The sequence below is a fragment of the Triticum aestivum genome, chromosome 3B (assembly GCF_018294505.1).
Source record: "Triticum aestivum cultivar Chinese Spring chromosome 3B, IWGSC CS RefSeq v2.1, whole genome shotgun sequence".
Classification (NCBI taxonomy): domain Eukaryota; kingdom Viridiplantae; phylum Streptophyta; class Magnoliopsida; order Poales; family Poaceae; genus Triticum; species Triticum aestivum.
This window is the reverse complement of record NC_057801.1, coordinates 558,089,465-558,104,064: the sequence shown is the minus strand read 5'-3', so window position 1 is coordinate 558,104,064 and position 14,600 is coordinate 558,089,465. Positions and strand designations below refer to the sequence as shown.

At 45.4% G+C, this 14,600-nt stretch overlaps 1 protein-coding gene across 16 annotated transcripts; it reads left to right on the top strand.

Annotated features, from left to right (window-relative positions):
* Window positions 1-1,900: 1,900 nt before the first annotated feature.
* LOC123070893 (elongation factor 1-alpha-like) lies at window positions 1,901-6,008 on the top strand. Of its 16 annotated transcripts, none has more exons than XR_006433985.1 (9): window positions 1,901-2,256; window positions 2,579-2,615; window positions 2,749-2,826; window positions 2,929-3,000; window positions 3,147-3,448; window positions 3,938-4,015; window positions 4,567-4,640; window positions 4,737-4,851; window positions 5,470-6,008. XR_006433985.1 is itself a non-coding variant. In XM_044494291.1 (9 exons), the coding sequence occupies exons 3-7, from the start codon at window positions 2,749-2,751 to the stop codon at window positions 4,773-4,775; spliced, it is 507 nt and encodes a 168-aa protein (XP_044350226.1). In that variant the 5' UTR covers window positions 1,901-2,256; window positions 2,573-2,615; window positions 2,744-2,748; the 3' UTR covers window positions 4,776-4,851; window positions 5,470-5,515; window positions 5,603-6,008. The 16 variants fall into 16 exon arrangements, 5 of the variants coding, with proteins under 5 accessions (XP_044350226.1, XP_044350227.1, XP_044350228.1 ...); XR_006433983.1 differs by having other exon boundaries at window positions 2,744-2,826; XR_006433986.1 differs by having other exon boundaries at window positions 2,573-2,615; window positions 3,209-3,448.
* Window positions 6,009-14,600: the final 8,592 nt, after the last annotated feature.

Sequence of the window (14,600 nt, the reverse complement as noted above, 5' to 3'; positions counted from 1 at the left end):
TGTTGCTTTTGTGATCACCAGGAAACGATATTGAACATTTGTTTCTTACATGTCCACTAGTCATGTTACTGTTGCGAACAATACATGTGTCCTTTAGGCCTCGTTTGATACAAGGGGATTGGGGAGGTTTGTGGAGAGGGGGATTTCAGTGGATTGGGTGAATCCCTCTCCTCCACCCATTCCCCACTAATCCCTCTCCCTTTAGAAATCCCTCTGTTTGGTTAAACTTCCTACAACAACAGCAGCATAGCAAGCATTCAACTCTTCTCTGTTCCCTGGATGGTTCTGGGGGTTTTTCGTACCACATGGATTGGGAGGGATTCGTGGGGATCAGAGGGGGTTGGCCTGCCCAATCCCTGCATGTCAAATAGGCTGACGAGGATTTCTGGGGGATTTTGAGCCCTACGGGGATATTCCTCTCCAAACCTCCCCAAACCTCCTCCACCAAACAAGGCCTTAATGTTTCTTCACTCACTAGTATCTTTCATTTGTTCAGAGATTGGTTAGGTGGGATTGAGCTTAACACAGCATCATGAATTCATGTGGGAGTTTGTGCATTATTTTGCGCTACTTGAAACTGCAGGAATGATGTTGTATTTAACAAGACAAATATCACAAACTTTTTGCAGATTATCTATCTGGCATCTGGATGGATCCGTGCATGGTCATTATTGCTACGCCATGCTGAGGAGATGGAGCATATGGCCTTTGGGTGCAATTGATGGGAGACAATAGCATGGGCTATATACAATCGGTTTGGATGACGGTCCAATAATAGGATAGGGGTTGTGTCCTATTTTTTCATATTATGGCTATTTACATTCTTAATTTGTTCACATACTTGAGATGTTACTCGTACTTTGATACTTCACTCAGTTAAATAAATCGTCGCGTGCATCTCTTGATGCAGAGGCTAAGGGTAGCCCGCCCTTAAAAAAACAGCTCCTAATGCCCTTTAATATTCAGTTTGGATAGTAGAAAGGTTCTCTGTCTTTTCCCAAGTACACCTATAGTACTCCAATTGACCGTACGCAAAATATCGATGGAAAAGTCGGGCATTACCGTTTCTAAAAACTTAAACATATCGAGAGCTAGAAATTTGCCGCAATAAAAATAATCAATGTTTCGCCAAAACATTGTCACTCATTTTGATCCCTGCAAATAGAAACCAACATTACTCCAGTTAACCCTAAGCAAAATACCGACGAAAAAATTGGACATGACCTTTGCAAAAAGTCGGACATAGCGAGTGCTAAAAGTTTGGCGAAACATAACTTAATCGATGTTTCGCCAAAACATTGGCACTCATCCTCATACCAGCAAATTTGAAAAGAAAAAGCGTGAATCCATTGCGAGCAACACAAGCACTCATTTTAATCAACTTTTACTTGTGTCTATTGTTTAATGAACTTAACTCACTTAGTGTATTCCTAGAACGGAGAATGTGAGTAAGCAATGTATAATGTACCATACCTACGCTATTTATTTAAAAGGGTCAATTAGTGTTTGCCTAGAACATGCTCATCTAGCTAGTCTTATAATCCACAAAACCATCTAAACATGTCAAATCAAACCATCTACAAATTGAACTAGTAGAGGACCACAAATCGAGAAATAAGGATGACAGTCATCCTCCCGGCTCCTCAGCCGTTTGGATCCCTGGCCGTCGGATCGGGTGGCTTGATGAGATCTGGGCCGTTGGATCTTCCTCAGAAATCACCTCATCCGTCGGATTAGATTGAAACAATATTGCAATGAATAGTATTAGAACTGGGATGCCACCGCCTGTAATTCCCAGAGCCTGCGAGGGCATTTTCGTCACTTCACGCGGTTGAAAAAGTCCCCAATAGCGATCCGGGTGAGACCGAGAGCGAGCATCGGGTCGTCCCCCCCCCCCCCTCCCGCCTGCTCTCCTTTATTTCCGTCCCCTCCCACGAAACCCTAGCCGCCGCGCCCTACAGCCGCTTGACGCCACCGCGCCCTCCTCCTCCTTCCACCTCCTGGCCGGCGCCCAACCACCGCGCCCTCTCACTCCTCCTGCCGCCAACCTCTCCCTAGGCGGCGGCCAGATCTGCCACGGCCAGGGCCAACCACCGCGCCCTCTCCCTCCTCCTGCTACGGCCTCTCCCTAGGCGACGACCTGTTTTGCCACGACCACGACCACGGCAGGGGCTTCTGGATCCGCGCCGCCGTCGAGCTGGACGCGACCATCGACCTCGGACCACACCGCCACAGCCATGGATGCACCATATCAAGGTCTCCTCCCCCGCCCCCTATTCTTCTTCTTCTCCTTCTCTATCTCTCTTAATCCCTGATGTGTTTCGATTTAGTAGGCTTGGTTCCCTCTGTGATCATGATGCGTGTAGAACAGCAGCTGCTGCTAGCCTTTGTTGCCACCAACAATTATGCTTAGTGCCTCTCTGGTTTCAATTTTTCTTCAAACCTTTAAGTTATTTGCTAGGCATATCATCTAATCTAATTTACCTACAGTCAAGTGCACCCCATCGATCGAATCAATAGAAGAATATATGGTATTAGAATCCTTCAGTGATTTTTTGTGTTGTTTTGACAGCACTAGGCATCAGACTTATGGAGGAGTAGGGTCAACAAATAAGGTAGAGATGAACTCTTGGCTTGAAAGTTGAAGGATTTTTATCCTATGAGCATTATTGTGAAGGCACTTCATGTGTATTTGCACAAAGCTCTGTTCTCCTAACAGAAACCTCTTCTTTTTCTGCATAAGAGGAGATGCTAGACCCCTTTGCACTGGTTAAGGATGAAGTGTCGGAAATCTCGAACAGACTGCGTTTGACGGTGGTATCTGAGGTTCATGCTCTAAACTGCACCCCTATCCTGAATTATACCGTGCGCATTGTGTGCTTTGTGGCTTTGTTAACCTTGTATCTCCGACATGGATCATGACTGCAGGTACCTGAATTGACATCAGCAGCTGGACACTTCTTCAGAGCTGGAGCTGAAGGGAAAAGAACATGCCCTACTGTAAGTCCATACTTCAGGGTGGTACTGAATATCCTGTTATTACATCAAGGCACGTGTTGCTGTTTGCTTAGACACATAAGCATATACATGATGTATGTACCTGTCCTTATCGCATCAGCGTAAGTTATTGATAATCGGCGTGCCAGGTTCTACTACTGATGGCCTCGGCTATAAGAACAGACACTCTTGACTTGGTTGTTGTTTCAAGGAGCGAGCTTCATGCAAGACAGATGCACATTGCTCCTGCACTGTCATTGATGCTCCTGGACACCGTGATTTCATCAAGAACATGATCACTGGGACCTCCCGGGCTGATTTTGCGGTGCTTATCATTGAATCCACCACTGGTGGTTTTGAGGCTGGTATCTCCAATGATGTCCAGACCCGTGAGCATGCTCTCCTTGCTTTCACTCTTGGCGTCAGGCAGATGATCTGCTGCTGCAACAAGGTAATATTTCAATGGTAGTTATTGTTGCTTGCTTGTTAATTGATCCATTTAACTCAGTGTTGGTGTTTATACTTATTGAATGATGTGCTTCTGCTTGTAGATAGAGTTCTCTATCTTTTTTGCGAATAGAGTTCTCTAATTTGCACTACTGCCCCCAAACAAATTAAACTATGTTACTTGAAATATCTTGTTGCAAATATATTTGGTTCCTGCATTTATACTATTTGAATTTGAAATGACATATGGTGCTGCCAGTATCGCTTCTTACATTTTTTTAAATGTGGAGGTTAATGATATTGTCTCCTTGATAGATCTGTCTATTGCTCTCTATAGTTGGCTTTGATCTGACCATTTTTCTCTGTATTTGTCTGAATTTGCATGCCTATACTCTGCTCTAAGTACTTCTATTTGTTTAATATCCAATATGCAATTGTTTTGAATGGTTTGAGGTGTGTATGCTCTAATGAATATTGTGTTTGTTTGGTGCAGATAGATGCTACTACCCCAAAGTACTCCAGGGCTCGCTACTTTGAAATTGTCAATGAAGTTAGCTACTACTTGAAGAAGGTGGGCTACAATCCTGCCTGTTCACCAGCTGCCTGTTAATGGATGGACCCCCCTGCTTGTTCCATTCACCAGCTGAATCCTGCTCCTGCTGCTAGCTCCCAGCCTTATTCCATTGGTTGATTTTATGTATGATAGTGTTGATAAGACACTAAGTTGTATGCAGATCTACAAAAGTATATAATACTTTTGATTGTGGTGTAGGTAATATGGCCTTTTTAGTGCATATATCTAGCTCCAATTGGTTAATTTGTCAAGGCTGCTACACGTGATTTTATCTTACATTGGCATCACTTATCTTATGTTTAATAGTAACATACTGCATATAGAGCTTGCTGCTCCCCCCCCCCCCCCTCTACCCATATATTTATTGATCGACAAAGCTAATCCCTTTGTTTATCATCAAAGTTAGTGCATTTATTGAATTGAAAAGAAATAGCTCAAATGGCTACATGTGCATGAATTAAAGCTTTCATGACATTATTTTGCAGCAATGCATTTTATTGTATGCAGGACATGCATCCTTTAACTAAATTCATCTTTTTTTGATGTAGTTTTTTGTTATTTGAAAGCAACTGACGACTCTATCAATCAGTGCACGAAGAAATCTATTTCTAAGTATCCTAAGGTGTCTGTTCACCCTTTTCTATTATCTAAGTAAATGTGAATGTTTGTTTACCTTTCAAGTCTTGATTCGCGTTGTGGTTCATGGTCTTTATTTCAGGTGATAAGAATTGTGATTGACTCAGTAGGAGGAGCATGAGCAGTGGTGGAAGCAGGACCATGCGGGCTTGGACCAGGTCGCGGCACCAGATGTGGAAGATTAAGGCCTTTGCCAGGTGTGCTCTCTCTCTCTCTCTCTCTCTCTCCACCACTGCTGGATCCAAGTCACTCGACAAATTGTCGATGTGTGGCACTTCCTTGGATTGTTTTATTTCGTTCATTGTGAGATTTTCGGTGCATGATTGATAGGAGCTCAAAGTAATGCATCGAAGTAAGGAAAATCCAAAAATGGGACCACCTTACTGAGATGTAATAATGGATCTCTCTGCATTTTTCTGTTGATAGGAGCAACCCTTGTCAGAAACAGAAAAAATCCATGGATATTATGCTAGCTCATAAGAAGATCCTATAGAATCGGCTAGCTCGGCCACTTTGACTGATTTAAAGAACACGTGGATGATATATGTAGATGATGCAAACCTATCTGAGCTAAGGGCCTGTCAGACAAAGCTACTGACAGCTTCCTCATGGGCAATGATTATTGAAAGCCATGCAAGTGATTAAAAGAAGTTATCCATTCTAACCAGCCAAATTGAAAGGATTATAATAAAGACACTAAACCCAAAGACTAAAAAACAATATAAATGCTTGCTCTGTTCCACAGGTGCTCTCCGTTCTTCATGAGCCCATTAATAAATCCCATGTATATCGCCCCCTGACGGTTATGTTTCCAGGAAATGCAAACTGCGGCAGACGAGCACACTCCTCCAGAGAGACAGGGTATATTCTAAAATTTGTGTATGGATTTTGGGTGGTGATTACTCAAGAAGGATACCACATTTATTTGTTGTCTAAACAATTTGACAGCGAACACACTAGGAGAGAATTTGCATACACTGCACCTAAAGATTTATTTGGAAACTGTCATCATGCCCAGGCAGAAGAAAGGATACATCAGTCGACTAAATCATTTTGCAATATATCTATGTCCCACGTGTAGTAGCCATCACCAATTCTATTTCTGATCCACAACTTTCAAATCTATAGAAGTAGGGGTCTGACTGAGTCAAAGATAATGGTACATCGAGCTGGCTATCTAAGTTACTATCTTATCTAAGATGTAATTGATGCTTTCTTTTGCCCAATAGTATGTATTTCGATGGATTAACTTTTGTGTTAGTCATGTTTCAATGGATTAACTATTTGTGTTTGTCATGTAAAACTATGTGTCCTATGACATGTGACTTGCTATGCACCTGTAATGTCACTGCCACTTGCTGCTTTTGCTACTCTTTAACAATGAACTTTATGTCATGTTGCTCTTGAACAGGCTAAAATACTTCTGTTTTGGGCATGTAAATGAAATTATTGTATTACTAAACATGATAAGCTTTCCCCATATGCTTAGCCTGGATTACTACTGACTTAGCATTATCTGCTTGACCAAAACGTTGACACCAGCCCTCTCGCGCCAAGGCGCGATCCCGATCTAGTTGGTATGGTGGTGTGGAACCCTAGCTGATAGCTTGCTACTGATTACTGAAGTGAATAGGGAGAGGGAGAGGGTGCTCTTCTCACTAGAGAGAAGGGGCTCACGGGCACGACAACGGCGCGGTGGAGGCGGCGACGCGGGCAGGAATGACGGCGCTAGAAGCGCACTTCCACGGCAGCTCAGTGAAGGAAGCGGCGGGGATGGGCACGGCGGCAATGCGGCGGAGGAGGCGGCGCGGTCCGCGGTTGCGGAAATATCGATTTTCGAGGGGGTTGGATTTGTGGGAAATGGAGATAGTGTCGAGCGGCGAAGGGGCACGGTCGATTTGTTTTCGGTGAAATTCCATGTGGTAGGCAGTGGGTTAAGCCCGCCACTGCTAAGTCTTAGTTGTGGCGGGCCCTGCGCATCGCCCGACACTGTTATTTATTTTGCATATGTGAGTAATTTAATTGTTCAGTTCAAAATAACATGCTTAAATTTGGCCACTTTTTCAAACCTTCACTATGTTTAATACACACCATTGGAAGTCTCATGCTTAAATTTAAAACCTTTTGAGTTGGTTTGCTATTTTTGAAGCATTAACTCTTTTTCAGGCACTAAAAAGGGTGAGTGCATTTCCGTTCAACATAACATACAAACGAGCTCGCAAATGGATGAAACTTGGCACAGTGTTTTATAGGACCCATGTAGGGTGTGTGATAAACTTTGAGAGTGATAGGGCAAAAGCTTGATGCACTTCGTGGCGAACTCAACACTCTCCTACGAAGTATCAGAGTTTCAAATGAATACCACCGCCTTCCACATACAACTCAATTTTTCTACATCATTTTGACTTAATTCTTTTACTATGTTTAATGCACATCATTGGAAGTCCTGTGCTCAAATTTTAGAACTTTTATGAGTTGGTTTGCTATTTTTGAAGCATTAATTGATTTTCTCGCCACTAAAAAGGACTAAACACATTTTCGTTCGACATAATGTGCAAACGAGCTCGAAAATGGATGAAACTTGGCATAGAGTGTCTTCATAGGACACCTGAAGGGTGTGGTAAAAATTTAAGAGTGTTATGACAAAAAATTGATGTCTTTCATGTACAAACTAAACACTCTCCCGTGAAGTATTATGGTTTCGAACGGAAATCGTCGTCTTTCACACACATCTCAATTTTCCACATCATTTCAACTTCAAAGTTTTACTATGTTTAAAACACACCATTGGGAGTTCCATTCTCAAAATTTAGAACCTTTTGAGTTGGTTTTTTTTTTGAAGCATTAATTGATTTTCCGGCCCCTAAAAAGGGCAGTACGCATTTCCATTCAACATAACGTGCACAAGAGTTCTACAAAGGTGTCTTCGTATGACCCTTGTAGGGTGTTGGCATGGTGTCTTCATAGGACCCTTGTAAGGTGTCATAAAATTTGAGAGCATTACGGGAAAAACTTAATGCACTTTGTGTACAAACTGAACGCTCTTGAATGAAGTATTAGAGTTTCGCATGGAAACCACCGCCTTTCAAAGACAACTCGGTTTTTCTACATCATTTCAACTATTCCGTGTTTAGTAAATATGATTTGTTTCAACCATATTTCTTACTTACTATATCTATGGTTGGGCGCCCACCACTGCTAAATTTGGAAAATTTGGCGCAGGCTAACAAAAATATTGCTGTGGTGGGCAAACTTTTCGCCCGCCATTGGTGGATGACAAACCAGTGGCGGGCTAAAGTTTGTCGCCCTCCACTGCTTCTTTTATGCCATGACTAAATTTGTACAAATTTATGATTGTCGGCTGGCTTTTTTTGCCCGCCGCTGTTGTCCAGCGATAGATTTTACCCACCACTAATTTGAGCCCACTTATAAGACTTTTCCCAATAGTGTTAGAGGCGCGCCGAACATGCCACACAAATTACTTCCATGCTACTATCAGATGGGCCTGACTTAGGGCCCCAATAGTGGAGCCCACTTAATATACGGAAATGTTAACGCCCACACGTGTGGGCGTTCACCACTCCGTCCACACGCAAGCATCGCCGTTGGTTTCGTTTTGCACGATTCTTGGAGCAAAAGGGCTGGTTTTCGGCGCCACGTTGGACGATTCTAGTGTGCGGTGTGCGAGTGGGTTCGCCCGCACGGTAGTTGCCATCCCGCGGTCAGCGGTTGCCACTGAGAGGCGTGTGGTGGAACTGCCATGCGCCTGCACGCCACGGTCCGACCGCAGTTGACGTCAAACACGTCGCACACCCCTACACCCTCTCCCTCACGGTTCCATTCACTCTCCCCCGCGTCGCATTTACTGGCACAACCCACTCGCATTACAGTACACTGGAGGAGAAGGCGAGGGGAGAAGGCGACGGCGGAGGCGGGACAGTCGACGGTGTTCGCGGGTGTTGGTGGTGCTCGTCGGAGCGGAGCGGCGTCGCCGGAACGCGTGCGGGTCGAAGGTAATGCTCGCTTCATCTATCGCATACCCTCCCTGATTTTGTTCCCCTCTTTCCTCCCTGTTCGATTTCTAGATCCATTCCTAGAAATTTCGGCGATTCGGCGGTGCGCCGGCGTTCCCGCCACTGCGGCGGTGCGCCATAGTTGTGTGCCTGCCGTTGCTTCGTGGGAGTGGGCAGTTTCGTCGCCGCCGCTGCGGCGACATCGTCGGTGAGGCTATGCCTACTCGTAGGCAACGCATTAGTCTTGCATTTGGATTTTGAGAGTTGTCCGCCGGGTTGTTTTGGTGTGGATTGGTTCGAAATTTGGGGTTGCAGCCATTTCGCGCGAGAATTGTAAGGGTGATTTTGAGGTTGAAGCAGTTGCCATTGAAACCTAGACCTAGTCTAGTTTTGGGGTTGAAACTGCAGACTGTGGCGAAATTGGCAGTATGATTGAACGTGAACAAATGTGCGGCAACTAAACTACCTGAAGAAACGTGGTAGTTGCCACAAACGTGTTCTCCCATGTGGCAACAGATTTCCGAAAATGACTGTCATAGTTGCCACCCCAAAACGAGGTGGCAACTAATTTCATTTGAACTCCTGTGGCAGTTGCCACACGCATGCTCTTCCCATGTGGCAAATTTAATTCTGCTGAACTTGTACGATAAGTAACCAGAAAAAATATGCTTTCTGAATGTGGCAACTATGGCAGTATGACCGAACGTGAACAGGTGTGTGGCAACTAAACTACATGAACAAATGTGGCAGTTGCCACAAATGTGTTCTCTTCTGCGGCAACATATTTTCTGAAACTGACTGTCATAGTTGCCACAAATGTGTTCAAGCTCACACACAAGGGGGGCAACTAAATTTTACTGAATGAATGAGATAGTTGCCACATACACGCTCTTGAACGAGGCAAACTGATTTTTTTACTGAATTTACATAATAGTAACCTCAAACATTCTTTTTCATTTGTGAGACTTGTTTTTTTTTCTGAATTATTTGTGACAGTTTCCAAACTTTGATAGTTGCCACAATCGGTAGAACTGGACGGAACTAATGTGCACATCGAGTTGGCGTGTTTGCCACTTTGGATTTTGTATAATCATGTTGCAATACAGTATGTGAACAAAATGTCTGTTGCCACAATACAGATATGACAGTGTGGCAAACTGGCTGCATAGTATGGCAACCACATTTGCATTCAAATAGTTAATATTTTTCTGTTAGGTGGCAACTGCTTACCCATTGCATTTTACATTTTCGCCATTAACAATTTGGTCTGTTCCTACATCAGCAGAATGGCTCGTGGCGATCATCAAAGTGATGATGACGATTTCATGGATCCACCTCAACGTAACCAGGCAACTGGACGGAGAAAAGAGGGCGATGAGGTAACTGTCCGCACACCCGCCCCCCTCCTCCCGATTTATGTTATTTGTTGGCAGCTAGATCTTTTTTATAGTCGTCCATCATGAACTAAATTTTCATAACATTGCAAAAACATGGCAACAGCTCAACACTTTTGTGTTTGTTTTTTGCAGAAGAAGAAACGTATTCGCAACAGAGCCTCCCAGGAACGTCTGACCGTGTTGATTGACAAATTCACTGACGATCAAAAGGGAGCTGCTGCTGAGATGGGTATGCAGGTTCTGATGGATGTCCGGTGTACGAACCTTGTCAACCCGGTATGCGACTGGCTTGGTGAGATATACGATCCCGCCTCCAGGGAATTCGTGATCCCGGGACGGGGAAGACTTCCATTGAATGAGGAATCCGTGTTCTGCACTTCGGGTGTGCCTCGGGGACATATCAAAGTCCCGTACGAGGTTAATAATGAGATCGAGGAAGAGCTGTTCGCCCGTTTGTTTCCTGGGTTGGAGGCAATGCCGAACACGTCTGTACTGGCAGATTCTCTGCAGGACATGACGACGCACGGAGAAGTTTTCAAGATGAAGCTACTCATGTACCTCATCTCAGCTGTTTTCGCGCCGACCACTTCTCTTCGCCCAAGCAACAAATGTTTCCCCATCCTGGTGAATGATCCATGCTTGCTACTGCCAGTGTTTTCGTTGCGTTTCTTCCGTTTTGATTTTTTGACGCGGCAAACTTTTTTGCCCTGAAATTTTGTGTGGTGCAGGCGAATCTGAAAAACGTGAAGAGTATGAACTGGTGTAAGTTTATTGCCGACTTTCTCCACGATGCTTTCAAAAACAAGGTGTACCAGAAGGGTTGTCGTATGCACTTAATGGTATTTATTTTCACCAGATCTCTGTGTGAACTCTTTGTTTATAACGTACTTTTATTTCATGCATGACAATCTGGTCATAACAAGATGGCAACTGCCATAGTGACAATGTGGCAACTGCCATAATGACAACGTGGCAACTGTCATACTGACAATGTGGCAACTACCTTCATATTAGCATGGCAACTGCTATCACAGTAGGATGACAACTGCCATCACACTTTGATGGCAACTAACACATACATATTATCGTTGGATCATACATTATCCTGCTCTTTTTTTTCTGAACTACAAATTAACCACGATGGCAACTGATATTTTCTTTTCTTTGCAAAATTGTTTTAAATCAGCTCATGTATGTCGACGCTCTTGATCTGTCCACCGTGGATTTCACCGGGATAGGAGGCCCGCCGCCTACTCACAAGTTTGCTGTTTCTGCGTGGACCATCAGCGCTGTCAAGGCTGTGCTTGCCGCAGACAGGGCAACTGATGGCACATATGGAAAACTACAGGTTAGTTTTTGTTTATGTCTTTTTCACACGGCATGCTTACAAATTTGACATGACGCAACCGTCCGTGGTTTATAAGGCATGCTTACAATTTCTTTTTTTGTTTTTTCATAGCTGATGGCCAAGCATGCTATAGACTACAGCGTGTTTGGGGGGCCTCAAAAATTTGAAAAGTGGATGGACGTGCACTCAGCTCCGTCTTGCCCTTCTGAGGTAATCAAAATGTCCACATCTACGGTTTGCCATGGATTACATGTTGATGTCGCGGAAGCGAATGCAGTACGGGTGTTGTTTTGTTGATGCTTCTTGTTTTCGTGCACAGGCGAGGGCACCAGTGGAGCATCTAATTGGGCAGTTCGCATCCGGAATGATCGGCCTGCTCAGGAAGTTGGTTGAGGGGTGGACGTCCCTCAGTGCCTCTGACAGCGACGCGGTTGCGAGGCAGTTCACTTCATTTGTCCCAAAACATACACATCGGCCAACCGGTTGCCGTGGCCGGTATGACTACAACAGCTCCCAAGAGCCCGGTGACACATAGGATGATGTGGATGGAGACGCTGGCCTCAGCAAGGACGACGACGATGACACCGATGACGATGAACACGCTGAAGTTCGCACATGCGGCAACAAGGGCAAGGATGCAACAGGTGCCCACCCACCGGAGAAAGTGAAAGAACATACGGCTGCGAGAGGCGAGGGGGTTTTGCCATCAAGGAGGGGGAGGGCTCCAGAGGATGTTGGGCAGGGTTCTGCTGGCAAGAGGTCTAGGATCGACCCCGTAGCTGCCAGGAAGAGGTTCGACTCTCAATTTTAGTTTTCTGCTGTGTATCTTTTCTTTGGAACAATCTCATCCATTTCTTTTGCACTTGTTTTTTGTCAAGCGCGGCAATTAGTTTGTTGTCTGACAATTGCCACCTTCTTTTTTCCTTCCATCTGTTGCGTGCAGTGAGCCGATCGCTGGTGGACGAGCAGCTATGAAGAAACAGGCGCCAACGCCAACCCGTGTTTCTGCTCGCTTGAACAAAGGTGCCCCCATTGCCGGTGACATCCCTTCCACCAGGTCTTCTGCTCGTATGACGACGACCAACACCGGGGATCCTGTCGTGTTGCCTGACCTGAGGAAGGCAGTCAAGAAGTAGGTTTCTCCATGTGCTTTTCATTTGAGATAGCGGTTTTTTTCTTGATTTTTCAATGCAACTGGTCTGCTTTGTCACATGTTCTTCTGTTATCATCCCCCACGAGGCAACTGCTGTTTTTCCAAATGATTTCTTCCTTCATTTTTTAAATGTATGGCAACTCCTATTATCTTTACATGGCAACTGGCATCTAGGCCAAATGGCAACTATTTCTGTACCTAATGGCAACTGTCATCTTTTTTTTACCATTTTCTTCTGAGAGTTCATCCCCCACCTAATTTTGAAACTGCATTCCTCACAGATCAGACATTTTCTATCATTCCTTTCAATTTGCCTAACTTTGATAACTGCTGCTGTATGGCAACTGCTAACTATGGCACATGGCAACTCATGACCCCCTTACATGGCAACTACCAGCTTTTTCCACTTGTTTTTTAGTTTTTTAATGCTTCTATCATTGCAAACATATTTTTTTGTCCATTTTTTTCATACCATTTTTCACGTGCTTTTTTCCTTTGCAGGGTGAAGAAGACTACTACGCGCGGGGCCAAGCATATCAGTAGAGACCCACTCGAACGCCTGCATTCAAAGTTGTCAACAGGTGGCAACTCAGATGTACATGAGGCGCCAGGCGACAATACTGCTGCTGCACCGTCAACTGCTCCCACTAACTCTGATGCAAGTGGCCGACCATCTCTGCCAGCTGCAGATGTGCAGGCTAGAACAACAGGCATCCGTACATCGGGGAGTGACGAGTCGGTATCCGCCAGGACAACTGAAATATTGCCAACTCTTCTGGCAATGAAGGATACTGCTGTGAGCCATGCCACCCCATCAGCAAGCGTCGAAGTGGATGCTCCCGAGACCAACCTAGGCAAGGAAGATTCCTGCTCATCTGACACTGATTCCAAGCGCGTGCCTGGTGTCTCACCTGTGTCCATGACAGAAGCGGCTGAGGCGGCACTTCACAAGGATATGCCATCTGCAGATGAGAATCCTGGCACAACAGCTCCAGCTCCTGTCGGTGGAGATACTGCTAAGGCGATCGTTCCGCGTGCTGGTCTTCCACCTAGGCGTCGTAGCCCCCGCAAGCAATCAATAGACACACCCAACGCTCCGGCTGTAGCTAGGAGCAGGAGAGACGAATCTGGTTATGTTCCTGCGTCCACACTGTTCCCGCCATCTACAAAAATCAATGTGATGGAGAAACCGCAAGACCGGAGCACAACTGATGCAGGTGTCAAGCCGGGCACGAGTGACGCAGAGGAACGCCCGGAGCAGACTGCGCCTTCACCCGCAGCGGAAATCCCCAGCATAAATCTGCGCACTTCCAGGCTCCCAGTCAATGTCGGTGTCCCCTACAGTCCAAACAAGAAGATTGTCATGAAAGCTGCGGCTGAGACCGCTGACAACACGCCCCGCCCTGCAAATAAGGCCGATCATTTTGTAGCGGCCGATTCAGATATGCTTGTCGATCTTTCACCCTTGGATTCTGCCCCGAAAGTCGTTCGTGGTCCGGCCAGTAGGAATGAGAGGCACCCAATGGCCTTTACCCCACCGAGCTTCAGCCTCGGCGTCAGTCAAGATCAACCGGTGGTGCACGATCCTCTACCAGTTGCCTTTGCTTTCCCAGGAGGCATGCCCGCAATGATGGCGCAGCCAATGGTCGAGGGCAGGAAGGCTGTCAAGTTCGCAGAGCCAATTGTGCAAGGTACACTCATCACGCACTTACGATTTTCTTGTATACATGTTTGTAGTTTGACTTTTGTCCCAATCACATTCTTTGGGGGTCCTCACTTGTGACGGCAACTGCCATGTGACGACATGGCAACTGGATTTGATGCACCATGTCACCTACGTTTTTTTCTTGCTGCCATGCTGCGTTTGACATTTGGGCAAGCACGTGGCAACTGAAGTTATTTCAACATGGCAACTGTAGTTACTGTCACATGGCAAATACAGTTCAGTACACATGGCAACTGGATTTGCCACATCATGCCACCTGCATTTTTTCTACCATGCTGCATTTTTTCATACGGCATTCACATGGCAAGT

What these genes read in the sequence shown, in the direction of transcription:
- LOC123070893 (XM_044494291.1), top strand. Translation starts at nt 2,749, where the DNA reads ATGCTAGACCCCTTTGCACTGGTTAAGGATGAAGTGTCGGAAATCTCG. An exon ending in GTTTGACGGTGGTATCTGAG is followed by an intron (nt 2,827 to 2,928) that starts GTTCATGCTCTA and finishes TCATGACTGCAG; the next exon opens with GTACCTGAATTGACATCAGC. An exon ending in GGAAAAGAACATGCCCTACT is followed by an intron (nt 3,001 to 3,208) that starts GTAAGTCCATAC and finishes TGTTGTTTCAAG; the next exon opens with GAGCGAGCTTCATGCAAGAC.